We start from the raw sequence: 26941 nt of genomic DNA on the forward strand, positions 1-26941 counted from the left end.
TAGTCCACCACTGAGGGTACCACAGCTGTGTTGGTGTAGGGCCTTCTGAGCCCGGGACTTTCAGGTAAACTGAGAACTGGACTGTGCAATCAAGGGATTTGACCACTCTAGTCTTTTCAGTGCCAGGGGTTAAGAGGTGGGTCAGTGGAGAGCCAGGTACTCCTCCTGACACTGTTCTTTCAGCCCCTCCAGAGCTAGGAAAGCAACATTGGGTCAGAAGCAGGCAGTGCAGGGAGTGGCTGGGCTGAAATGGGGTCAGGGCACCCAGGCTGCTCCCCCCGCAGTGGCAGGCTGAAGGCCCACTGACCACCAGGCACTGAGAACCACAGGCAGCTTTGGCTGTTGGGGCTCTGCCCAGGGTCTGGCTGCCCTCCAGTGCCGGCACTGGAGCCACAGGGGACGTCCTTAGTGGTAGCTGGGGTGGGCACCCGCTTAGTACCCGCACTCAGCCAGCCGCAGACGCAGAGCGGGGAGGAGCCTGCCCAGACAGGCCTGGCGCTTGGCCTACCCGACTGTTCCCTCTCTCCTGCAGCTGCCCCCGATCAGAGCACCTCCCTGCCGCTCCTGGGAGCCTTCCTGATGGCAGGGAGCTGAGGAAAACCAAAACAGAAGTCAGCCTTCTCAGGCAACATCAAAAGGCAAGACGGCTGGGTGGGGTTAGGATCAAGGGCAGGAGAGGTGCCAGGGAGACGAGCAGGCCTCAGAGATCCGTTTTTAAGGATAGGGTAGAGGAAAAGGCACTGTCCTCAGAAAGCCAGGGGAAGGGCTGGGCACACAGCTGGAGCCCTTGATCTTGGACCCAGGACCACACCCAGAAGAGTCTCAGGACCTGACACACTGGCCAGGGACACACTTGATGTCATCATTTTTATTCACTTTCTGTTTTTGAAAATAAGAGCCAACATACATTTTATATACATGAATATATATATATATATATATATATATTTCTATTTTCATATATATTTTTTCTCTTCTCTATGTATATTATAGTTACTGCAGGGGTCAGAAAACCATCCTCAACCACTCGGAGGCAATTTTCAATTCTGACATTTAGTGGAGGGGGAAAAAAGTGTCCGTGATTGCCAAAAGCAGAATCTTTCTTTATTATTAAACAGCAGTACAGGAAAACCTAATGGTCTGTCAGACACAACTGAAACTTGAGAGGCCAGGGGGAGGGCAGCAGACACTAAGGAGAAACCCCAAAGAAACCCCAGATAGGAAGCACCGCGCTCACCCACGTACCCCATCTCTCAGCCCTGTCTCTGCTTCAGCAACACAGGGGACGCCAAGGACTATATCGTAGGCAGTGACCGTCCTCAGGGGCAAGAGAGGGAGTGGGGTGAGTGGGTGTGTGCAACTGCTAGGGGAGCAAGAGTCTGGGCAGGGGCTCTGGAAGTTTCTGCCCAGTCTTGCCCATGTGGGTCAGTGCTCAGGAGGCTGTGGCCCAACTGGCACAACCACAGGGCCCCAGCCTGGGTGGATGCAGGAGGGAGGGTTGGGGTGTAGGCCCTGGGAGCCCTAGACCCGACAGAAGAGCTCCCCACCGCCCACCAAGGGAACCTTCCACACACACCAGGGCAGCCTGGCACGAGAGCGGGCAACAGGGAAGACCTCTAACACTGACCCAAAAGAGACTGAAGGGCAGGGGGCTTCCTGGACCAAGAGCCCCGAGGAGGGAGCCACACGCTCACCCTTCAGGCACCAGCCGGGGAAAAGGAAGAGAAGAACCCTGGGTCGGCCGATCAGCTTCTGTGGCCCCTCTGGCTCTGTTTTCTTTGGTCCCCTCCTCACCTGACCCTGTCAGCAGCAACAGAAGAGGGGAGTCCCCGAGCTTTCACTCCAGGTGGAATGCTGCCCCGCCCTGAGGACCTAGGTGGGCCCGGCGGTCAGGACCAGGGAGCTCCATGGGCGGCCTTGCTCGACCTCTCCGGGGAGGAGGTGCTGCCACTCCTGGGGGGCTCCTCGATGGGGCTGGCAGAAGGCTGGGACGGGCACTGGATGGGGCCTCAGTTCTTGAGGATGGTCTCATAGGCCTGGTACACATGTTGGGACACCTCTGGCGCTCGACATTTCAGGGACAGCTGCAGGGGGGGAAAGAGAGGTCAGGGGACGGAGGACTCAGTTCTCTGGGCTCCTCTCTGGGGCCGGGAAGGAACACAGGGAGGGAAGAGAGGGGGAGAACCAGATGGAAGAGTGCGGTGTGCATGTGTGGCCTGGGGGCAGCACAGCTGGGGCAGATGTGTGGTAAAGCGGAGTGGGTGGCTGCTGCGTGGACCAAATATACTTGCAGCCCACACACCTGCTGTCAGCCCAGCCACCACGGCCCTGCTGGCAGGCAGCGTGAATCATGAGCTGGAGGCTGTCAGGGAGTGCCCAGCCCCCACCCCGCAGAGCTGCTGGGGCCCTTCACAGCCTGTGGAGGGCTGGGGTCTCTGAGGAGGCAGGGGGCCGAGAGGGAGCAGGCCTCTGCTTAGAGAGACTGGGGGGCAGGCACCGAGGATTCTTCCTGGCTTCCTGCACAGGAAGTTTTGCCGCATCGTGAGCCTGGAGAGTAGGGAGAGGCAGAGGAGAAACGAGTGCCGCCACCACTTCTGCCAAAATCACTGCTTCTAAAGGGTGTGATTAGGAAAGGGAGGAGCAAATGGAGCTCCGGAAGCCAGCCGTGGTGGGCCCGTGGGGTCCAATCTTCTCTGGAGGACTCTGTGCACACTGCGTGTGTGGGGAAGTAGGAGTACCAGCTCCTCAATCGGGTTCACCTGGTTGGGAAGCTTTGGCGAGCCCTCTGCCTGCGGCCTGCATGCATGTCTGCCCCGCTCTGGGGAGCAGCAGGGTGAGGCAAGGCTAGGAGAGGCAGGGTGCACTGGAGCCAGGCCGGGATGTGAGCTGTGCAAGGTATGGCTGGGGAGAATGAGGGGAAAGAGGAAGAGAAAAGCAATCTGCTAACCTCCAAGTCCTGCACCACGGGCACCGGCAGGGAGGGTGGGCATGCAGCAACCAAACATAGGGAGACGGAAATTACCATGACCGAAGCCAATGCCGCGGCCCCCGCCCAACCACAGTGCCAACACCGCCAGCGGGGCCCGGGAACAACGTCTGGAGGGCCACGCCTGCCAGAGACTTTGGTTCCGGGGGAGAAGCAAAGCCTGGAGCTCTCTGGGGCCTGGAAGAGCAGCACGGCCTCCACGACGACCACGCACTCCGTGGAAGCCATGTTCTGACTGGGGTCTGACACAAAGGCCAGGAAGGATGAGATGCTGGGAATCAGCATCCTCCCAGGCGGGCCCTCAGGCAGGAAAGAGTAGGAGGAGGGCCAGGGTACAGGCCCAGGAGTGCCATTTCCCAGTCAGGTGGGCCTCGGGCCAACTGTGCCACCTCACAGGGGCCAATGTTATAGAACCTTCTAGTCCAACTCACTGTTTGGTGACACAGTTTGGTGTCTGACTGGATAACCTGATGAGCAGAGTTCGGAGCTAGGGTCAGAATTCTGATGCTCATTCGTGCCAGGTTCCAAGGGACCCCAGCCTAGCTGGACTAGAGTGCACCCCATCAGAACTGACCCCTAGTCTGGGAAGGAGCGAGGGCAGGAAAGGCTGCCGGGAACATGGAGGCAGACACCCTGGGGCTGGCAGGGCAGGAGCAGGGACCCTCACCGTGAAGCTGGGGTTGCCCGGCTGGATACGCAGCTCTGCCAGCACCCAGATGCCGTTGGTCAGCTTCAGGGACTGGTAGAGCATGTCCTGGCCCTCCACGTTCCTCTTGGCGACAGTGAAGATGTTGCTGCTCTGGAGCCTGCTGCTCACAGCCTCTGAGAGCGAGAAGGGCCCCCAGTCAGCGGTGTGAGGGCCGGGGGCACGGGTGCAGGGCAGTGTGCAATGGGCAGGAGGGTGGGGGAGGGTGCAAAGTCCTACCCGCGTTGAGGGGGCAGTCTCTGATCTGGAACTGGGCTTCATTTTCATTGGGAATGTCCTTCCACGTGGCCAGGAACATCTGCCGGTCTGGAAGATGGGGGGGCAGGGTAGAAGATGGGACCCCGATAAACCCGTGGCCCTGCTCATTGACATCCAGCAGGAAGTGGGTCTGCTGGGGATGCCAACCTGAAGCTGAAGACAGGGACTGGCTCTGCCACCGCGCCTGCTGCTTCCCTGAACAGACCCTCAGCTCTGTGAAGGTGGCTGCCAGTGCGCTTCCAAAAAGCCCTGGGCTTCCCACCTCTGTGCCTTAAATCTCCCCTTCCCAGCATCCACACATGTGCTCCTTCCTGGTCCCGAGCAGTCTGCTTGTTAATCACAGCCTGTGTCACAGGGCTTCTGCGGTGACTGAGAGATGATGTGGGCAAAGTTGTCCGCACAGCTCTGAGCTGGCAGAGAGCCCTCCCGGGGTGGGGATGAGTCTTCTCAGGGGTTTCAGCCAGGGCACGGGAGACGGACATCAAGTGTGGCACGGTGTTGGCTTGCGGCCTCGAGAGCCCGTGGGGATGGCCAAGAGCAGGAGAACCCAGGAGTGAAAGCTCCCGCGTGGCCCGCCCCCACCTCGGGACAGAGATGGCCAGGCAACACCCAGGGGGCCTTGAAGGAAGTGTGACCCTCGCCTTAGGCTCTGCAGAGAGGCCAGCGACTCACAGACTTCACTGCGGGGCAAACCCAATCGTTCTCTTCCAGGGACTCCAAGGGGCACCATCAGGACTCACCCATCTTCCCATCCTCCACAAAGAGGATATGCAGTGGGTACAAAGTGCTGAAGTAGAAGACGTCAATGTTGTTCTTTACGGCCACCTAGGAACAAGGCCACCTAATTGGTCCCTGATGCCCAATACTACCTCTGAGGCCCCAGGAAAGGCCTGTTCCCTGTGCTTCCCCCCTGAGCAGGTTCCCTCACATCCCTTCCCTGGTAACCACATTCCCTCGGATTAGGCCTCCCCTGCCAGATCTTCAGCTAAGGGCACAACTCCATAGACACACCCCTTTGCCAACAAAGGCCAGACCCCCAGACCCCAGAATTCTCCACTGGGCTCCTTCCCTGCAGTGAGTGGGCAGGTGAGGACGGGGGTGCTTGGCCCTGTCTGGAACACACCTGGAGGTTGTTCAGAGGCTCCATCTTCATGACCGAGCCCACCGTGTTGAGAGGCAGAGAGATTTCCACAGTCTGGTTGGGGCTGAGTGGTGCGTGGACCTGGAGGGGGGCGGCAGGGGCCAGGCCGAAGCTGGGGAAAGAGAAGCCCCCGCGGGAATGGCAGGGGGAACAGGTGCTGACGAGGGATGTATGGGCTCCTCAGGCTCCAGAGCTAGGGCAGCAGCTGGCAAGAGGCCTCTCCAGTCAGCTGGCCTCACCTCAGCTCTAGGCCCAGGACGGAAGGATAAGTTCCTGACCCCACCCTCAATGACCATGTGGACAGGAGGAAGGAGCCCCAGGCCAGCTGCAGGCCTGAAGCCTATCTCTACTCCTCTGCTCCTCTGGCCTAGGCACTGGGTAGGCCTGGGTGAACATGGCCTTGCTCTGTCCTGCCCTTGAGGAGCTCCATCTGACACCAGGGACCTGGACTATAAGCTGCTGGCAATCCCCATCTCCCAAGACAGATGTGACCACCCCAAGCAAGATGCCAGATTTCACTGTCTAGCTTAGAACTGGCCAGGGAGAGATTCAGAAAAGCCCTGCTTCTTGGTAAAGCAACACGTGGGTATATCAAGAGGATCCCCATGAGTGTGATACATGACCATGAACCAACAGCTCACTGTGCCCAACCTGGACATTTGAAATTATACCAACTCCTACCCTCATAAAAACAGTGAGAAGTATACATTCTCTCATCCTCCAGGACACGGAGAATCAGGGAGGGGCAGGCCTGTGTTCAGACCCTATGGGGTGAGTAGCTGAGACCCAGAGCTTGAGCTGCCTGACCTGGCCTGTACTTGCCCACGATGGCAATCAGGCCTGCCTGGGACACAGTGGGAGGTGATGTGGGGGAACCATGGGCTCCTGTGGTGGCCCAGCGCTTCAGGCTTTCCTGGAAGCTCCCCCACTGATCCTGGGCAAGCCGCCTATTCTGAGCCCAGGTGTCATTATCTGCTGAAAGGGGGATAATGGCATGGACTTCCCTGGGCTCAAAGTAAGATAATATGTACTCCTAAAGCCCTCGGCACAGGGTCTGCTACCCAGGAGGTTGTCAGCATGCTGTACGTCTGTTACGAGCAAGCAGTGGGACTACCCCTTAGAACCCCGAGTGCTTCTATGGCCTCTGGGGCCATCTGAGGGTGAGTAGCAGAGCTGATGGAGGGTCAGGACCCACTGGCTTGAGGGCTCTCCCTGAGGAAGCAGCCCCTTCAGTCAACTTCTTAGAGGCTCAGTTTGCTCATCACTAGAGCTGCTCAGGAAGAAGAATCATCAGGAGAGGCTGCTTGGGTCCCCTAGAGAGCCCTGGCCTAGTGGGTCTGGTCCGTGAAGACCCTCATGGTGCCAGAGAGGAAACCTTCCCCAGGAACCTCCAGCGCAGGGGACCCAGTGGGGGTGAAGAGCCCGGGGCAGCCACCACTCCCAGAGGCTCATTCTGATGGTTTAATCCTGTGCCACAAGGGGCTGGGGCAGGAAGGTCCACCCCCCCGTCAGGCTTCTTAGAGCTGGGCCCTGAGATGAGAGCAACTCAGGCCTGGACAGGAGGCTACCTCCTGTTATGTGGGGTGTTTGCCAAAGGCAAGTTCCTAGTTTGGAGCTGGGGGTTTTTGTCAGCAAAACACTCTTTGGGCAGTGGAGGAAGGCTAAAATAAGGGGAGACACTCTCCCCCTGTGCTTGGTATTATGGGGTCCACGTAAAGAGGTCACTGGGAAGAAAAAAAAATCGCTGCTTTAGAGGGCTTTGGCCTGAGATGCAGGAATATCCGTCTTCACCAGAAACGAGGCACCAGACCCCTCAGAGCTCTCAGCCGCTGCCTACAGTCACCAGCATGGGCTCTCAACAGACCGGCCTCAGGGAGCTCACCTGTTGCGGTTAAACTGGATGGCAAAGTCGGTCATGACCTGCAGGGCCTTGTTGGTCAGCTGCAGGTCCATGGAGATGGAGCCCACCTGGCGGGTGAAGGTACCTGAGATCTCCAACCCCTTGGCCTTCATGGCCGGGAGCCACACCTGCAGGGAAGACAGCGGGGACGAGGCTCATGTTTGCCACTGCGCTAAAACTTAATAGCCCGCTGGAGGGTCCGCCCCCTCTTCTCCTTCCCCCTCTCCCCCACTCTCTCCGATCAACCACACCTGCCTTCACCACTAGGAGGTGACCTTGTGGATCTTGGGACGAGAGGAACAATCCGGCATGGGCCATGGAGGGCACCACCTCAGTGTGGCTGTGTCAGAGCAGCCTGGGGTAGGGAGGTGTTTGGTGTGCCCAAGGGCTGACCAGTCTCCAGAGGCTCAAGAAGGAACACTCAGTCAGTAGCACTGAGGAAGGTAATGAGATACGTGGGTCCTGCCAGCCTCCTGAAGAGCCAAGTAGAATCAAGAGCCCAAGGGCATCTGGGGCCTCAGCCAGAGCCTGAGGCCTCCCTGGCTGTCACAGTCTGTTCTTCCTAGCAGAAGGCAGGGCTGGCCTTTTTTTTTTTTTTTTTTAAGTTTATTTATTTTAAGAGAAAGAGAAAGAGAGAGAGGTGTGCATGTGCACACAAGCAGAGGAGGGGCAGAGAGAGGGAGAGAGAGAGAATCCCAAGCATGCTCTGTGCTGTCAGTGCAGAGCCTAATGCAGGGCTCAATCTCATGAACCGTGAGATCATGACCTGAGCTGAAATCCAGAGTCAGACACTCAACCGACTGAGCCACCCAGGCGCCGCAGGGCTGGCCTTTTAATTGTAGAAACTGGCCTGACCAAGGACAGCACCTAAGACGGGCTCTTGCCTGGTAGGCCCTCTGCTGCCTGGCTGCACGGGAGCCTCAGCTCAAGAGCCACTGCCTCTCACCTAGGTTCCTTCCCTACATTCCCACCACCAAGACATTTTAACAGATAAATGTGAGTCTGTGTGTCTGTCTCCCCTGCACCCAGCCAGCTCTTTGAGGGGAAGGGCTCTGCTTTCTGTCTTTACATCCTTGGCTTAGAGCTTGCTGTGGCACCGGCATTCACACAGTGCTTGCAAAGTGAGACAGCTTGAATTAAAACCCCAACCACGCAGGACATCCACAAGCGTCACCCACGGTTGCGAAAATGCCTTTCAGGACGTTTTTGTCTCAGATGCCTCACAGGCCCCCGAGGTCAAAAGACCCAGGCCCCCTTGAGAGCTTCCCCAAGGTGCCCTGCATGGGCAAATGTCTCACCATCTCTCAAGGTGCCAATTCCAGGAACTTCAGAGACGTCTGGGTCCCCACCCTCAGCCGATCCCAACCCCTACAACACTGTCACACGGCCCAGGTCCTATCACCCCCACCTCCTCCGTCTGCCGCCAGGGCCTCTACTTCTCTCTGCAGGCACTCCTGCATCTGAGCCAGTCAGAGTCCACTGGGTAAGGCAGCAGCCCACGTGGCTGACCCAGGCCCTCTCTCCCCGCCCTTCACAGCAGCCAAGTCATCTTTTATTTATTTTTATTCATTCATTCATTCACTCATTCATTCATTCAGAGAGCGTAAGAGCAAGCAGGGCAAAGGGAGACGGAGAGAATCCGAAGCAGGTTCCAAGCTCTGTGTGGAGCCGAACACAGGGCTCCATCCCATGACCCTGGGACCATGATCTGGGTCAAAATCAAGAGTCAGACGCTCAACCAGCTGAGCTACCCAGGTACCCCTAAAGTCATCTTTTAAAATGCGAATCTGGGGGCACCTGGCTGGCTCAGTCAGCGGAGCATGCAACTCGATCTCGGGGTTGTGAGTTTGAGCCCCATGTGTGGTGTAGAGATTACCTAAATAAATAAAACTTTAAAAAAATGCAAATTTGACCATGGTATCCTTAAAAACCCTCCCAGTCCTGCAACGGCTTCCACTCCCCATGGCTTCCATGGCCTGGTGTCCCCTCTGCCAGGCTTGGATTGCACCTGCTCCTCTGCCCTCCCCCACCACATTGTTCCCTATTTGGAAAGTGCTTCTGCAGGCACTCCCACCCCCACCCCACGTGCTAACCTGATCATCCTTTGTTTCCCTGGGACAAATGTGTGAGGGCAGAATTTCAGGGCTTTAGCCTCAGCTGAGATCCAGCAAGCAGAGAGCTCAGAGAATGCCCCCACAGTGGCTTCTCTGGGCCCTGCAGCACCCCCCACCAGCAGGCCCCCTTTCGCAGTTCTTGCAGAAGTGCCTGTCACTGGGACTTACTGCTGAGGGTGGGGACCTCGTCTCTCTTGGTCACTGTGGGTTCATGGAGTCTAGCCCACCACAGAACTAATCTTCAGCATTTCCTGAAGGACCCAAGGAAATATCACCACCCACCGGTCCAAATGCTTGAGGAACTCCAAGTTCTTGTGCAGTGAAAGCCTTATTCCCTTGACCAGGAATTTTGGCAAATGGATTTACCCCCACATGCATGGGGGGGAATGCACGTGGGACAAACCATTCTAGGTAGTCACAGTGCTGTTAGGAAAATGTAGATGACATACCTACTACTTCTGAAGGCAGAACACACCCACACCCCAGAAACTCCTGTGTCTCAGATAAAGGGGAAAGTCCTGCCTGCGCTGCAAGGACTCCTCTTGCAGGCAGCCTGCGCTGAATTCCTCTGACCGGGTGATCCTCTAACCTCCCACTTCTAGCACTCACTGTTGGCACACCCAAGAAAAAGCAATGACAGCATCCAGTAAAATGAACACACAAGCAGAAGGCCAGCTCCAGACTTAATATTCCTGGCGGGTCTGCAGTCCTGGCAAGGCCTGGCACCCACAGGATTGCAGAGGTCATTGTTGCTCTGGGTTTTTAACATGTATGCGTCGGCCTCATGCAGTGAGGTAACCGATCTGGGGAGCAATTAGTGATTCTGCCAACCTATGACACTGAGGCAGGCACACAGGATGTTCGCAAACACTTCGGGGCATGATCACGCAGGGGTAAGGAACAGAGGCTTTGGTGCCACCACCCTGCATCAGTTTCAGACTCTCACTTACCGGCTGTGTGACCTTACGCAAAACACCCAGATTTCTCAACCTCAGAACAGGAATCACAGCACCATAAGGCTTCTGGCAAGATTTAGGGGTGTGGGGGCTGTGCCATGTTCACGCAGTCCATGGCACAGAAGTGTGCAGCTGTTGGCACTTCCTGTCTAGACTTCCTGTCTGCCGTGGGCTCCGTGGGCCCACATCCTGCTATCACCACCTCAGGTACAGCCAGCACACCTGGTGAGGCCAGGGCAGGTGCTGGCTCATGTCCCCCCAGTCACAGCAGAGATATCCCCTTGCCCCTGGAGCTCAGCGGCGTCCTGCTCTGGGAAGGGAACCTTGGAAGAGAGAGAGGGGCTCCGGCTGGGAACGAAGTGGCAGACACAGTGTCCAACCAGAGTCTGGCCATGTCGGTCCCCTCTGGCAGCTTCCTTGATGCTGGGGGCCTGGCCCGCACTGCGCTCTCCTCAGTGCCAGGCCCACATGATCTTGTCTCCCAAACTCAGCTCTTCTTCCTTCCCCTCGCCCCCATCTCTGCAGATGGCACCTCCCCCACCCCACCACTTGAGCCAGCATCCTCTCCTCCCCACCAACCCCCACATTCTGCCAGTCCCACCGCCCGAGCTCTCCAGTGCAGCCTTTTGCCTCCACCCTCAAAGGTGCCCACCTCGTCCGGGCCACCATCAGCATACAACTCCTACCAGTCTCCTCACTGGGCACCTGCTTCTGTTCTAACCCTTCCAACCTGCCTCCCACCCCACACACAGTGGAGCCAAAGCAATCTCTCTCAAGTGCAAATCTGTTTCATCTCTGCTTAGAACCTTCTAAGAGCTCCACCGCTAGGACTGACAGAAACCCTCACAGCCTGGTGCTGCTGATCTTGCCGGTTTCTTCCCTCCCGAACCTCTAGTGTAGCCAGGAGTCTTGGGGGAGCACCGCCCTTAGGTAGCATGGGGCATCTTCAGGTGGCACAATGGCGGGGAGGCACCACGTTTAGTGGGCTGGGGTCAAGGATGCTAGACATGCTGCTGGGAGGACAACAGTCCCCTCGACAAGCAATTGTCCTCCATCCTTCGAGTATGTTTTGTACGGTTTCAACATACCCCCAGATTGCTGGGATCCTAACTATGGTGAAAATCAAAGAAAGCCTGTTCCTCGTGTTGTTTTACTGAACCTTTAGTGGGAGTCAGTCACCACTTCAGAAGCTGAGGGCACCACTGGCCACAAGGCTTACAACACCCGAACTACAAACACCTGACAACTTCATCAGATCTTCCGGGGCGGGTGGGCCCAAACCTTTATGACACTGAAATATATAATTTGATACTCTTCCCTGGATGTCTCCTTTATGAAGTGACAGCATCTTACTAAGTCTGAAATGATACACATAAGTAGGTTGCACAGTCCACGCATCTCCTTTAAACACAGGAAATAAAGGATACACCAGGCACTGTCTATCGTTGATAAAGGGTGTTGGGTGGGGCAGCGCTGAGAACTGCTGCTCCGACGAGCCAGGACTTCTGCCAGCTCTCTCTCCCTCACCTCCAGGCCCCTCTACAGGCCGTTACCTCCACTCAGAGCCATCTCTCCACTTGTGTGTCCGGCCAATTCAGACTTGATCTACAGGCCAGAGCTCCAGTGACCCCACTCTGGGAGGTCTTCCCAGGCCCCACCTAGCATCTCTTCCCTCTGCTCCCATAGCCCCTAGCTGCCCTCAGCATCGTGTTGGCAAACTGTTGCTCCTTGGGTCCATCCTTGTTGGCTGAGCCGATTCCATGAACGGGCCATCTAAGGAACCCACACATCAGCCAGTGTCTTAATTTTCTGCTCCTGCCATGGAAGGAGGCACAGTACTTACTGCTTTGGGGGCCACGTACGATCCTGACAGCGTGCCCACACCACTGGTCAGGTCAAAGAGGTCACTCAGGCCACTGCCCATGGATGCTCCTAGGTTGGCTGGGACTGTTGCTGCTGGGGGTGCCACAAAGTTGGGGCCCCCAATCTGGAAAGAAAGGGAAAGGGGTCAGAGGTGGGCATCAGAGGTGGGGGACATTAGGGGCCCAGGCGTGAGTGGAGCCACCTGGCACTTTAGAAAATGGGACGGGGCGGAGGGGGCTGTAGGGCTGTTGTCACAGCAATTCTTTCAGAGACAAGACAGGGTGAGGTGGGTAGAGAAGAGAAGCTGTGCCCTCCCATGACCTGCAAGCCTCCAACCTTAGGGGTGACCTCTGGGAAAGGGCTGGGACGCTTGTAAACTAACACACAGCCCACAGATAAAAGGAGCGCCGAGACCACTGCTGTGAGGCTGTGCTCAGCAGACAGGAGCACACTCTCTAGGACGTCACAGAAGGCCCGTGGGAACTGAGAGCATGGGTGATCCTTGGGATGACAAGGCAAGTTTGTCTTAGGGTAGTGAGGATGGGACACTGGATACAAGGCCGTGGCTCAGCAGGAGGAGGGACGGCTTTGACATCAATCACCCCTCGGGACGCTGGGCCAGCACTCAGGAAGAGCAGGGACAAAGGCTTGGGGGCACAAGGGTTGAACCGTACCCCTTCAGGCTCATCCCCCATCTCCAAGCGGAAGCAGGCAGGGTGAAGAGAACAGGCAGCCACATGCAGAGAGAAAAGCCAGCAGAGAAGACAGAGACAGACAAGAGAGAGAGGGAAAGAGGGAAAAGATTAGTCACCACTGCTTCACTGAGATGAGTCTGTGGCAAGACAGTAAGACATCTGTGCCAGGCGTAAGAGGGGGGCCCAGACCATCTCTGTGAAGGGCACTACTGCCTGGGCTTCACCCCCCACTCAGTTCCTGTGCCATGACCTTTCCTCCCCTTTCCGGTGCGATGCCTTGGGGACCTGAGCCACACATGGCCAAATGACAGGGATTCTGCCACCCCTTCTACCTGGCTCTACCAGCTGCCTGGAGAAGTCCCAGGGAGATACCTAGTCCAGTCTTACCACCCCCTTTCTACAGGGGAGGAAGGTTGTCTCTGATTGCTCCTGGGCCTCCCAGGCCTGCTGGGCTGCTACCCTGAAGTGGAGCAGGGTGTGGGGCTAAGTGGACACTAGTATGGCTCCTCTCCAGCTTTACTGGCCCCAGGTCTCTTGGGGCTCAGTAGCTCAGCAAGGGGCTAAGGCCCGTGTAAGCCACATACTGTGCACTCTTGGAGGGAAGATTAGCTGAACTCTTTAAGCCTCGGTTTTCCTCCCCTGTAAGTAGGGAGCTACACCATCGCCTCTGCAGACAGGGGTGCCTGAGGCCCCTGGTTCGTGAATGGCACAGACAGGGCCTTCAACGACTGCTCATCTGAAGATCATTATCAGTGTCATCCAGAAGGGGCCCCAGGACATACCAGGCTGTCAAGGCCTCCACCAAGAAGATCCACAGCTCCCATCTGCACCGAGGAGGTGGCCAGGGGTGGACCGCTCACTGGGGGGCCAAGGTCCAGGTTGAGGAGGTCGCCCAGCAGGTCTCCCTGGGTGGGGATGACATCCGGCTGCTCACCAGAGGGTGCTCCGGCAGGGGCTGTCTCGGGGCTCTCTGTGCTCTCGCTCCTGTGAGGACACAGGAGAGAGAGGTTCAGTGGGGTGGGTGTTGGGCTGTCTCAGGGAAGTCAGAGTCCCAGGCTCCGGGATCCTCCCCTAGGACGGGCACCCGTCTCCTCACAGTCCCAGGAGCGCTGTCTACGTGCCCCCTCCTCTTCCCCCTTCCCACGCCCGATCCAGCTTTTTGGCTCTCCAAGAGATCCAGCTTCCTGGGGGTGAGCGAAGGGAGGGGCCCTCTGTACTTCCACCACTCAGCACACTTTAAAGACTGGATGCTGGCCCTGGAAGCCTGGGCACCCAGGCCAAACCAACCACCAGGGGGTGGCAGAGGAGGGTGAGAAGAACAGGGCTCTGGAATTAGAATTGGGTCTGAGCCTAGCTGTGCTGGCTGTGGGATGCTGCACAGGCCCTCAAGCTCTCCGTGCCTATTGTCCTCGTCTGTTAAATGGGGTTACGTCTTAGAGCTACTGTAACGGTCAAATGAGGTAACTTAGTCCACACCTGGTATGGACTTTTTTTCATTAAAAAGTCACTAGGATTAGAATGTTCCTCAGACTCAGGTCTTGCCAGGGGGTTACTACATCAAGCCCGAGTGCCTGTGCTAATGACTCGGAAAACCAGGTAAGGAGGCTCAGCCTGGAGCCTGGCCCACGTCACTCACGAGGCGGTGCGAGGTGGCAGGCTCTTGTGCACAACGCCCCGGCCCCCCTCCACAAAGGCACTGGGAGGCTTGTGGTAGACGGAGGCCAGTGTGCCAATGTAGCAGATGAGCTCATCCAGCAGTGTGGGCTCAATGAGGTCCGTTTCTTCGGAGATGAGTGGCTTCTCAGCCAAAACCACTTCCTTGGCAGCCACTGGGTCCGTGGAAAGCAGACGCCAGTAGATGTAGCCACGGTCCCGCAAATCCGGGTTATCAGAGTCCTGGGATGGGGGTGAGGGGGGTGATGAGAAACCTATTAAACTCAGAGCAGAGCTACCAGCTGAGGGAAATGGGGGAAACCCTCCCCAAAGCCCATGATCCAGACATGGTCACAGTGCTGGCTGCCGACAGTGATCCTGAGCAGTCCCATGAACCTGTCCCTAAACAGGGACTGGCCCCTTGGTGTCCTACTCTAGCCCAGGATTAAATATGCCATTCCCACTCCTGTCCCCACTCTCCACCCTCCCCTTCAAAATCTTCCCTCCCGTCCTCCTACAAACCATCTGGCTCTCCTGGACCTCCCTCTCCTCTTTAGTTTACAGTCTGGCTCAACTTTACTACCTGACCCCACTCCATCTTGATTTCTTTGTGACTGAGCTCCCTGCATAGGGATCCTGGATTACTCTGGGGCCAAACCCCCCAGTGGTACCAGTCTTAGGAGCAGGACCTTGGGTCGAAGGTCTGGCTCCTGGGACCGGAGCACCCCCTGCAGAGTGAGACCTGCAATGGGCGCAGCAGGGAGGCTGAGGCACGGACCTGAGTGGCCAAGCTGAGGACCTGCTGCACCAGCTCCTGGGTCTCTGTTGGCTTCTTCAGAAAGAGTTTCACAATGGCTGTCAGTAGCTGCAGCTGGACCTGCAGGAAGACAGAGAGGTAACAAGGAGGAAGTAGCAAGGGCTTCATGTGGCGGACAGAAGGAAACCAAATCGGGCCCTCAAAGAGAGAAAAGGGTATTTTTCAAAGGTCCCGAAAGCCAAGAGCAGCTACCCCAAGTTTGGAGGTGGCCACAGAAAACGGACTAAGGCCAGGGGGCTGCTGGTAGCGCCAAGTAGCCTAAACCTTGGCGTTACCACCCAGGCAGCAGAGGGCCACTACTATTTGGACATTCCACCCCAGGGTCCCAGCAGCCTGTCAGGGCTCTCCGCCTCCAGTGCATTAAAAGAGCTCGCAGCTTAAAAGGGCAATGTGTGTAGCTGGTGTACTTCTTAAAGGGGCCACCTGTCAATAAGCAGAGACGGTGCCAGGGAGGCCCTGGGGACAGGGCCAGCAGGGCCCACAGAGCCAGCCTGTCACTGAGGAGCTGGGCTTCTACCAGAAGGTGGGAACCACTCTTGCCCAGCCCTCTCTTGGCACCCCTTTCTTACCGAGCTGCTGCCTTCACCTGATCATGCCCCCTGCTGCCCTTACCCTGGCCACTATCTTCTTACCCCTCGGAGCTCATGCTGACCCCAGCACCCCCAGGCTTCTGCAGCTGCCTGCGCCCCCTCATGGGCATTGCCCCACAGAATTAGAAATGCTGCCCAGCCACCAGGCTGTCTGTGCTGTGGAGACAGCCCTTTGAGGGCAGAGATCATGTCTGTCACATTCTATTCCTGGTCACTATTCTATCTAGTGCCCAGTGCACAGGAGGCACTTGAGAAAAACCTGCTAACTCAAAAAACATCTCTGAAAGAACAATTCTCTGCACATAGTCCTTCCTTAGCCACATCTCCTTTTTGCCAGTCACGAGACAAGAGGACAGCCTGAGGTTCCCAAGCCAGGGCGGTGCCAGGGGCAGACCTGTGGCAGGAGGGCGGCAACAGGGCTGACAGCACCTCCCGGGTCAGGCCGGCAGGAGGGCACTCATAGAAATCCTGGTATACAGGGCAGGCTGACAGCAGGAGGCAGGATAGAGGGGATATAGTCCATTTCTGGAATCAAGCAATCCAGAGTTCTTGCGATTTGGTTACACATGGGCCAACAGCAGAGGGGCAGTGGGCTGGCTGTTGCCCAGGTAGGAAGCAGCCCAAGGAACTGGCTTCCAGGACTTGGCTACAGTCCCTGGCCAGGTAGTCCAGGGGAAACCATTTATCCTCAGTTGGTGGGGAGAGGGGTGTTTTGCTTCAAGGGGTTCTATGAGCTCTGAAAATGGCAATTTATGACAGTGGACTTTGAAGTTAGAGTTACATCATACCTCATTTGAACATGACTCTGGACAAGTCATGTAACTTCTGAGTCTGCTTCCTTATTAATAATGTGGATTTAAATACCTCACAGGGTTAATGGAAGAGTCAATGAGACAAGAAATGTAAAGAACCAGGGTGCCTGGGCGGCTCAGTCGCTTAAGCATCCGACTCTTGATTTCAGCTCAGGTCATGATCCCACAGTACATGAGACCGGGCCTCGTATCGGGCTCAGTGCTGACAGTGCAGAGCCTGTTTGGGATTCTCTCTCTCCCCCTCTCTCTGCCTCTCCTCCCCAGCTCATACTGTCTCTCTCTCTCTCAAAATAAACAAACAAACATGAAAGAAAGAAAGAAAGAAAGAAAGAAAGAAAGAAAAAGAGAGAGAGAGAGAGAAAGAAAAAGGAAGGAAGGAAGGAAGGAAGGAATGTAAAGAACCTATCATGGATTCTCTCAATATACAATAGCTCTCACTGTGGTCATCAGTATCACTACAGCCAGCACGCAGGGATTTTTTTCTTTTAATTTTTAATGTTTATTTATTTTTGGGACAGAGAGGGGGGGGGAGGGAGGGAGAGAAAGAAAGACAGAGTATAAGTGGGAGAGGAGCAGAGAGAGGGAGACGCAGAATCTGAAGCGGGGTCCAGGCTCCGAGCTGTCAGCACAGAGCCCGATGGGGATTCAAACTCATGAACCACGAGATCATGACCCGAGCCGAAGTTGGATGCTTAACCGACTGAGCCACCCAGATGCCCCAGCACACAGGGATTCTTTACCAAGTTCTCAACCCAGGTCAGCTGGCTGCCTGGAATCATTCATCACCCAATCACTCATTGGGTTGGCTACGCTGCCTGGGAACTCTGACCACTAGCCCAACTCCTCCCACCCCTCACCAACACACAACACACTCGTGTTAGCATGCATGTTCACGGCAACCCTCCTGCAATGATGCCCCCGACCCTGCCATCCAGACAGGGGCGAGGCACAGGCTGGACTGATATACCACCTCAGCCAAGACTTTCTGAGCTCCAGGTCTATGGGTGGAGAGGCCTAGGAGCCCAGGAGAAGGGAGCTCAAAGAGATAATCTAAAGTAAGTTTCCAAGCTGCAAAGCACTGAACAAGTATTCTTTTCAACGTTTTTTTTTTTTTTAATTTTTATTTTTGGGACAGAGAGAGACAGAGCATGAACGGGGGAGGGGCAGAGAGAGAGGGAGACACAGAATCGGAAACAGGCTCCAGGCTCCGAGCCATCAGCCCAGAGCCTGACGCGGGGCTCGAACTCACGGACCGCGAGATCGTGACCTGGCTGAAGTCGGACGCTTAACCGACTGCGCCACCCAGGCGCCCCTGAACAAGTATTCTTACAAAAGCTTTGAATGGTGCCGTGAACCCAGAAGGCAAAGGGAGCTGGCCACTTAATTAAAACCACCATCACCATCACCCAGCTAATGTTTGCCGAGCACTGGAGAGGCCAGTTTACACAAGTCATCCAATAAGCTTTGCAGCAACCTCATGCTGGAGACAAAGAAACAGGCTTGGCAAGTTTAACTTGCTCCAGGTCACCCAATGGGGGAGGAGCCTGGATTTCCTCAAGGCAGGCTCCTGCTCAGCTTTCCCTTGTCCGACTTCTCTCATCCTGGGCTCTTCAGCAGGCTTTGCCAAGGGGGAAGCGGCTACAAAAGATTTACTCTACTATATGGGCAGAAACACCCCCCAGAGGGCATTCTCTGCAGTAATCCCAGGCAGGACTCAGGGGCACAAGCAATCCCAAACGACGCTCTGCTTCTCTTAGAGACAAGCGAATGAGGAGGTGGGTGTGAAAGTGAAAGCAAGCCCGGGGCAGGCTGGCAGCCGACTTGGCAGGTGGCAGTGGGAGTGGGTGATGGTAGGAGTTAGTACTATTATTTCATGATGGACATCTGTTGTTTTTGCCCACCCAGCATCTAGTCTGTCTTCTGGCACCAAAAATGCTGGCTTTCCTTCAGAAAATCACTCTCTTCTCTTGCCCTGTCCGATCCACAGAGACTGGGACAAACGTCCGACAGACATAGTCACTTGGATTCATGGCGACTGGCTTAGGAGAATGCAAACGGGCCTGGACTGTTGCTGGAACTACCAAGGGGAAGGGAGTTAGGGGAGTTGCTAAGCTGTAAGGACACAGCCTGGAACAACTGACCTCACGCAGGCTCCACCCGTGGGAGCCTTCCTAAGGGAGAAGCCACCCCAAGGAGACAGAGACAGTCCTGATGCCACCATCTGGGCACCCTCACCCAAGCATGCTGGAAGAGAGCACACTCCCAGAACTTATCAGCTACAAGAACCAGTAGGTGCCCTCTTTGTTGCCTGGACCAATTTTCAACCAATTCTGACCAACACCAATACTACCATTCGTGAGTGCTTATCATGGGCTGGGCACATGTTAGGGACATTACACAAAGCATCCCATTTAACTTTCAGAGCAACAGGATGAGGAAAAGTCTTACACCCCTCATCTTACAAATGAGGAAACTGAGGCTCAGAGAAGCAGAAAATTAGTGGAAAGCCACCAAGCCAGGAAAGGGCAGAAGAGGGGTTTGGACTCTGGGGTCTCCTATCCCAAGGCTCATGCTCTGACCCAACAGGTTACACTCCCTAGCTGGAGAGCAAAGATTTCTGTGCTTACAAACACGTTTTAGAAGCCCCCTTGCGTGAGCAGACATTGCCTGGTTCACAGAAAATGGAATACAATATGAAAAGATGCTCAACCTCACTCAGAACAGAAATGCAAACAAAACCAACCAAGGTACACTTTGTTGTTTATCAGATTGGCAAAAATTGTTTGAGGATGTACTAGGTTGGCAAGGAGGTAAGGTGAATGCCACCTCTGAGATCGGAAGGTAAACACTCTACACTGAGGGAAATGTGGAACAACTACTCCCATCATCAACACACGGGCCCATTTACTAGAAAGAATTTATCTAAGGGGGTGCCTGGGTGGCTCAGTCAGTTAAGCGTCCAATCTCACAGCTTGTGGGTTCGAGCCCCGCGTTGGACCCTGTGCTGACATCTCAGAGCCTGGATCCCGCTTCGGATTCTATGTCTCCCTCTCTCTCTGCCCCTCTGCTGCTCACACACACTCTCTCTCTCAAAAATAAGCAAACATTAAAAAAAAGAAAAAAAAAAAAGAAATTATCTAAGGATTATCCCCCAGCTAGACTTGCATATGTGCCCCACCCAGGTTACTCACAGCAGTATTGGTTACAAGAGTAGAAGACTGACACCTTCGTATCTATCAGGGGAGGCTGGTTAAATAAACATGGCACTATGCAGCTGCAGAGTCCCATACATTAGTAACAGCAGGGCCTTCAGATGTATTTTTAAGGGAAAAAGTCAAGGTGTTATACAATTTGACAGGGTATAGTGTGCTATCAGTAGCATTTATTTATTTACTTTGATTATTTTTAATGTTTTATTTTATTTTTTTGAGAGACAGAGAGAGAAAGAGAGAGAGAGAGAGAGAGAGAGAGAGAGAGAGACAGAGCACGAGTGGGGGAGGGGCAGAGAGAGAGGGAGACACAGAATCCAAAGCAGGCTCCAGGCCCTGAGCTGTCAGCATAGAGCCTGACCCAGGGCTCAAACTCACAAACAGTGAGATCATGACCTGAGCTGAAGTCGGATGCTTAACCAACTGAGCCACATAGGTGTCCCTTATTTATTTATTTTGAAAGATTATATATGTATTTTGAGAAAGAGAGAGAGAGGGAAAGAGCATGTGGGAAGAGCAGAGAAAGAAAGAGAGAGAATCCCAAGCAGGGCCCGATGTGGGGCTCAAACCCACAAACTGTGAGATCATGACCTGAGCCAAAACCAAGTCAGATACTTAGCTGACTGAGCCACCCAGGCGTCCCCAGTAGTGTTTATTTTTAAGTAATTTCTACACCCAACATTGGGCTCGAACTCACAACTCCAAGATCAAGAGTCGCATGTTCTACCAATAGAGCTGGTCAGGCACCCCATGATAGTGTCTAAAAATAAATGAGAGGCAACATATACATGGTTGAGCCTTAGTATTTATACACAGAATCCATATTTCGAATTTGCCTATTTTCTAAAATGTACTTGTAACCGCAAAATCAATGTCTGGGGGCTTTCGCGATCTTGCACAGCAAAGTGCAGGGCAGTGAAAAGTTCAAGTTGCCTGAGGTGTTACACACTCGCAGCTGAGGTCTAAGAAGGTGATGCTCTGCCTTGTTGTTTCAGCTCTCCTACCATAAATAAGTGGCCTTTTCACAATCTATTTAGTACCATATCTTTCACATTTTGTTTTTTTGTTGGTGCTTTCACTGTTTCAAAATGCTCTCCAAGGGGCGCCTGGGTGGCTCAGTCGGTTGAGCATCCGACTTTGGCTCAGGTCACAATCTCACGGTCCGTGAGTTCAAGCCCTGCATTGGGCTCTGGGCTGATGGCTCAGAGCCTGGAGCCTGCTTCCGATTCTGTGTCTCCCTCTCTCTCTGCCCCTTCCCCGTTCATGCTCTGTCTCTCTCTGTCTCAAAAATAAATAAATGTTAAAAAAAAAAAAAATTAAAAAAAAAAAAAAACCAAAAAAACCCCAAAATGGTCCCCAAGTGTAATGCTGAAGTGCTGCTGTCTAGTGTTCCCAAGCGCAAGGAGGCTGTGATGTGCCTTATGGAGAAAATATATATGTTACTTAAGCTTCATGCAGGTGTGAGTTACAGTACTGGTGGTCATAAGTTCAATGTGAATGAATCAATAATACATATTAAAATGTCCCTAAACAGAAACACAAAAAACAAGATTACTTTATTGACTGACGAAACTGTTGTAATCAGAGGCTTGTAGGAACTCAGCTCTATACTTCTCTTAGAAACAATGGGTTCAGCACTCGTTAATTCAGTGTTTGCAGTGACTTTATAGAATGTAAGTACCATGAACAGTAAGAACCAACTACGTCTGTATATGTTTACTTGTATGTAGAGGTGTGTATTCCTATACTATCTCTGGAAGTATCCTCAAGAAACCAATAAATGACACCAATGACTTCTGTGAGGAGAACTGGGTCGTTGGGGTGCCTGGGTGGCTCAGTTAAGTGTCTGACTTTGGCTCAGGTCATGATCTCGGTCTGTGGGTTCCAGCCCCACGTCAGGCTGTGTGCCAACAGCTCAGAGCCTGGAGCCTGCTTTGGATTCTGTGTCTCTGTCTCTCTCTGCCTCTCCCCAGCTTGTGCTCTCTCACTCTTTCCATAATAAATAAATAAACTTTAAAAAAAATGATTAAAAAAAAAGAACTGGGTTGTCAGGAAAGTGGTAGGAAGACTTAATCACTATATATCTGTTCTTATTTTCTCAATTTTGAATCAAGTCAAAGTATTACCTATCCAAAGATAAATATGAAATTAAACCCAGAAACTTCTGCCTGCCTTCAGCGCACACCATCACACACCGTCCTCACAATATCCCCTTAGGTAGTGCAGTGTGAGAGGAAAAGGGGCCACACCTGTCAGCGCTACATCACTTACCTGTCCACCCTGTCAATGCTGTATTATGAAGGGCAGGGCCCTGAGGCCTCCTGGCTGAGGGGACGGTTTCGGGGCAGGATAGACTGTAGTGGTGCCAAGCCACCAGTCATGACCCACATCCTGCCCCAAGTCACCCCACTGGACAGCTCACCTGGGTGCTCTCATCATGGAAGCCCTCAAGGAAGCTCTCTAGCAGTTCATCGGCATTGTCAATTCGCTCAGCGTACTCGCCTACAATCCAAATCATGGCAGCCCGGGCCTCAGGCTCATCCAGAGAGTCCAGGTTCTCACATAGCGTGGCGATCACACTCTCGTACCTAAAAGATGGGCACACAGCCGGCATATGAGCAATGAAGGAGCCCGGGCAACCCAGGGGAGGCCCAGCAGGGGCCAAGAGAGACAGGAAGCTACGCTGCAAGACTCTGAGAGAGTGGTGAGTAATGGGATTTGAGTTTATCTGTTACATTCTAGTGCTTATTTTGGTGTGGGGAGCAGAGGAGAAGCAGCTCAGAAGTAAGAAAAAAACAATGGGTTTCTTTCGAGAATGCCATTTATGGCAGAGCAATAAGGAAGAGGGGAGAGGCTCCTTCTTGCTTTTCCTCCCCACCACTCCTGTCCCCACCAGAAGCCACATCACTCTCACACTGGGAGGGGTGGGCACATACTTGTTGGGGTATTTGCGGAAGATGTCCTTGATGACCACGATGGCTTCCTGGACAACGTAGTTGACCTTGGTCTGGATGAGATCCAGCAGCGTGCTTACACAGCGCTCTGCAGATTGCTGCGGGAAGAGGAATGTGGGCAAGTCCCTTGCACCCACTTCCAACAGAACCTCTGATGACCATGCCTTGGCCAAGGGCTCAGTCATGCCTTGCCCCCTTCCTTGCCACAGTGGGAAAACAGGAGAACACGCTCCCCAGATAACAAGTGGGAGAATGAGTACAAAATGACAGCCCGAGGATGGCAGGGACACAGAGAGATACAATTAGACTGAGAAGGTCAGTGAGCTCCTGAGTGGGGAGGATATTTGCAGTGCCTTCAGGCGAAACCTTGAGGGCAGAGTGACTATGCTCTAGCCTGATACCACCTCTCTTCTACTTGTTTCCCAAAATGGGTTCCTATGATCAAAACCAGAAAGTCTCTACTTGAACCCTACCCCCACCCCTTATGCCAACATACTGCACTAGTGCCCTTGTGGGAGAGACTCTCAGATTCTCCCCATAAGCACCAACAGAAAATGCCTCAAGGGGCTGGGCTGAGGTGACCAGCTGTCCCAGGATCTCCCAGTTCCCGGTGGACTAATTTAAGGAGAGTCACCTCATTGGTCAAGGAACAATGCCATAGGCAGAGAATGGGAGGGATGAAACACCAGGACACAGGGGTCTGGACAGCCCTTGGGAGCTTGGAGAAAAGGACGTCTGCACAGTCAAATCATGATTATTGCTAAAACGTACAGCAGGCAGAGCCCCTGCCCCAAAACTCCATGGAGTGAAAGCTAAGTCTACCGGGGCCACCACTGGCTGGGGCTGTCCCACCACCTTAGCTAATGCTGCAGAACCCATGGTTACAGATGGGTTTGTTTCATCTGCAACAACCTAAAGACTTAACGGCGATTACAGAGAGAGGAGCCTAATCAGATCTGCACAATGTGTGCCTTGGGGCCTCCAGTTGATCCTCAGGCCTTCCTGGACCATGAGCAGCTGACAGATTCTGCTACAATCAGACAGGTTTCCTGGTTTCAGCTTCCTTCTCTTCCCTCTCCCCGACCAGAGGACAGAGTCCCAGAGCCTCACCTCCACCTTGATCGCACAGCGGCCGATGGCTCGCACAGCCTTCCGTACAAAGTCCACATCCACCTCTGTTGCATATTCTTTCAGCTCTGCCAGAACCTGTGGCCGAAACAGAGAAGGTGGGGTTGGGAGGGGGGATCTGGCAGGGCAACCAACACCCCTGGACAAAGTGTATGCAGACCCCCAGAAGGATGAGATTCTGCGTCCTGCTTGAGGTGGAAGGGTCAAGGGAAGGAGAGAGCTGTCAGGTGGCCCAAGAGGAAAGCAGGGAAGAACTAATTGGCAGGACTGGACAACCCTTGTTTAGGCTGATCTAGCTAACATGGCCACCTAACTACCACTTTTCTATGGATAGATAAGTAATAGGGAGAACAAATGCCTTAATCATAAAAATGTCAGTTAAGAGTTGCTGAGTGCTTGCCTCTGGAGCCCTGCGCTAAGCACTCTTCATGAGATGAACTGTTAATGGCGAGACAAGGCAGCCTGCCTCGAGACCACAGCTTGGTGGTGGGGCTGCTGTCCAATACCAAAGCTCACGTCCCTGGCTGCAGCCCTCTGCTGACCTGGGCGATGTTGGCCTGGGAGGCCAGACGGATCATGATGTCCAGCTTCTCCAGCTTCACGTAGATGGGGTCATTGTACTTCACAAAGAAGACCTTCATTTCGTGCTTCAGGATCTCAGGCCTGGTGGCAAGACAGGATTGCCCGAAGAGCAGAAAGCAGGGCATAAGCCCTATGAGAAAACCCCTTCCATGTTTACTGGGGCATTTCTGGGGTGTGAGGCAGACCCTGACATCTGAACTGTTGTGGCTGCAGGTTCCTGGGCAAGGATCCATTGACTGATCCTGAGCAAGGTTCTGACTGGCCATTGTATGACCAACCATATCCCAGGAAGGGAAGAGGGAATATGAGCAAGAGACAGTTCATATTTGAGAGGGAGCAGGCACCAGGAGACGGGCGTGGCAATCAGACCTTGTGCCAATCCCAGCTTGTGACCTCAGGCCTCTGTTTTCTCACTCATGAAATCAAAATGACACCATACAGGAAGCGTTACCATTGCAGGCCTCAGTCTCTAGTCCTAGAAAGGCCTGGCATCTGGGAGCTCATTTTTCGGGAGTGTTCTCACTGTTCCTTAAATGATAAAGGTGGCTAATTGTGCCTAGACTGTTTGTATAAATAATACGATTTATGCTGAATATCTGCCTTCCCTCTGGGAGTCTGAAATTTTGCTAGGTGCGTATGTGAACAGCCCCAGTAAAAACCTAGGGCGCTGAGTCTCCAATAGGCATCCCTGGGCAGAAAAAATTACACACATGTTGCTGCATTTTTTGTTGCTGGGGGAAGAGTGTGCTGTGTGTGATGCCCTCCCTGTACATGGATTCCTCCAGACTCCACCTGTGTATCCTTCCTATGTCCACACTAAATCTGAGCCATGGAAACAACTATATGTTGACTCCCGTGAGTCCTTCTAGTGAATCTCTGAACATGAGGTCGGTCCTGGGGGCCCCGAAAGACACCTACAGGGTGAGAGGTAGATGGGAAGCATCCAGCATGATCGACACCTGCCTCCAAGAAGGCACTTGCTATGCAGGAGCTGTCACCAGTGTCACTGCCCCTCCCTCAACTGGTACCACACACCTCGTTTTTCTTAGATGAGGAAACCTGAAAGGTGGAGGGGCTTGCACCAGGTCACACACCTAGTGCTAGTAAGGGCAGAAGCGAGAGTCACTACCCCCCACTCTTATGCCCTTTCCAGAACAGAAGGAAGGAAGAAAAAAGCAGGAGAGAAGACACAGCAGACAGGAAGGAGGGACCCTACCCAGGTAGTACTCAGTGCTGCTGTACAACTGCAGGGAGGTGCTGGCAAAGTAAGGAGGCTTTGTCATGCCTAGCGGGGGAGACAGGATCCTAAGCTGGGGGACAGGAAGACATGATTTCTGCAATCAGGACTTGGCGAAAGCCGCCCAACCATGTTGGGACTGGGCCAGGTGGTGCCTGGGCAACACAGTCAACTTCTTAAGAGATTTGCCACGTTAAATATAGCACAGGGAGCCCTTCATGCTGATCGGGGTGTACAGGTCGCTACACCTCACTAAATCCCACACCACAACTACAAATGAATCCCCAGTCTTAGGGCTCTGTGTAGGCACTCTTAAAGTGTTCCCAAATTTACCTCCCAAACCTTCACAACTGTCACGATTCCACTGCTATCTCTAGGCCCCCAAGAGTGTCCTAAGAACCAGAATGTTGCTTCAAGGACAGGGAGATGTGCTATCTTCCAAGAAAAAATGTCTACAAGAGGCCCTTGTTCTCCACATAGCTCTGCTTCCAGCAAGGGGGCCGCTGGAACGCACGGACGCTCATGAATTAGTTGCTGAGAGAGCCATTTGACTAAAAAGGCTGGGAGAACTCCAGAGACCAGCCTCACTCTGTTCTCTGGATTGTTCCAGAGAACCCCTCCTGTTCTGAGCCCCTCAGACCGCACTAGTTGTTTTTCAGCTCCACCCACCCTGGGTATCAGGCACTTTCCTTTAGAAGCAGTGGCTTACAGCTGTGATCGTTCCTATGGGGTGAACAGAAATGGTCTTCTGAGTGACTTTCGCACCCTCCTGCTCAGCCCCCAGTCTGATGCAAAGTCCATAGCACTTCACCACTTTGGAGCCCTCCAACCTCAGAGAATTTGACTAAAACTATAGACTCTGTCCCCAGGGAAAACACACACACACACACACACACACACACACACACACACACACACACACCCCACACAGAATCTTACACCCTGTTTCAGTCCTGTGGACTATGGAGCTATCCCTTGTGTATGGTTAAGAAGCTCCGTGCTGCTCTTTACCGCACCTGCTACCTGATTAGGTGAAGCCAGGGTTTCTCACCCTCAGCACTACTGACATTTTGGGATGGAGAGTTCTCTGGGGGTGGAGGCTGTCCTGTGCACTCTACGACACTGAGCAGCATCCTTGGCCTCCATCCACCTGGGGCCTCCAGGTGTCAGTAGTACCTCCCAAAGTGTGACAAGCAAAAATGTCTCCAGACATTTCTAAATATCCCTTGGGGAACAAAGCTGCCTGTGGCTAAGACTCTGGGTTAAGCTATTAAGGCTTCCTGCACGGTGACAGGTCAGCTTCCCTTTGGTCCTGATCCCGTCAGGAGATGCCCCCCGAC

General features: G+C 54.0%; 1 protein-coding gene and 1 non-coding gene across 6 annotated transcripts in view; both read right to left on the bottom strand.

The window, feature by feature from the left end:
• Positions 1-853: 853 nt before the first annotated feature.
• Positions 854-26941, bottom strand: part of AP1B1 (adaptor related protein complex 1 subunit beta 1) — an 85681-nt gene continuing 59593 nt past the window's right edge. For 3 of the 5 annotated variants that reach the window (XM_049618978.1, XM_049618982.1, XM_049618981.1), the window contains 15 exons: positions 24325-24445; positions 23765-23860; positions 22637-22752; positions 22123-22288; positions 15051-15149; positions 14256-14515; positions 13402-13603; positions 12599-12619; positions 11905-12048; positions 6974-7119; positions 5074-5203; positions 4691-4775; positions 3912-3998; positions 3654-3808; positions 854-2084 (listed from right to left, as the gene is read on the bottom strand). In XM_049618978.1, coding sequence (XP_049474935.1) covers positions 2010-2084; positions 3654-3808; positions 3912-3998; positions 4691-4775; positions 5074-5203; positions 6974-7119; positions 11905-12048; positions 12599-12619; positions 13402-13603; positions 14256-14515; positions 15051-15149; positions 22123-22288; positions 22637-22752; positions 23765-23860; positions 24325-24445 — 1903 coding nt within the window. In that variant the 3' untranslated portion in view covers positions 854-2009. The remainder of the gene's footprint in view (positions 2085-3653; positions 3809-3911; positions 3999-4690; positions 4776-5073; positions 5204-6973; positions 7120-11904; positions 12049-12598; positions 12620-13401; positions 13604-14255; positions 14516-15050; positions 15150-22122; positions 22289-22636; positions 22753-23764; positions 23861-24324; positions 24446-26941) is intronic. The other 2 variants (XM_049618980.1, XM_049618983.1) reach the window with 1 other exon arrangement.
• LOC125914960 (small nucleolar RNA SNORD125) lies at positions 6306-6402 on the bottom strand. Its single transcript, XR_007455511.1, has one exon. It is a non-coding gene; the product is annotated as a small nucleolar RNA SNORD125 (small nucleolar RNA).

The sequence above is a fragment of the Panthera uncia genome (assembly GCF_023721935.1).
Source record: "Panthera uncia isolate 11264 chromosome D3 unlocalized genomic scaffold, Puncia_PCG_1.0 HiC_scaffold_8, whole genome shotgun sequence".
Classification (NCBI taxonomy): Eukaryota; Metazoa; Chordata; class Mammalia; order Carnivora; family Felidae; genus Panthera; species Panthera uncia.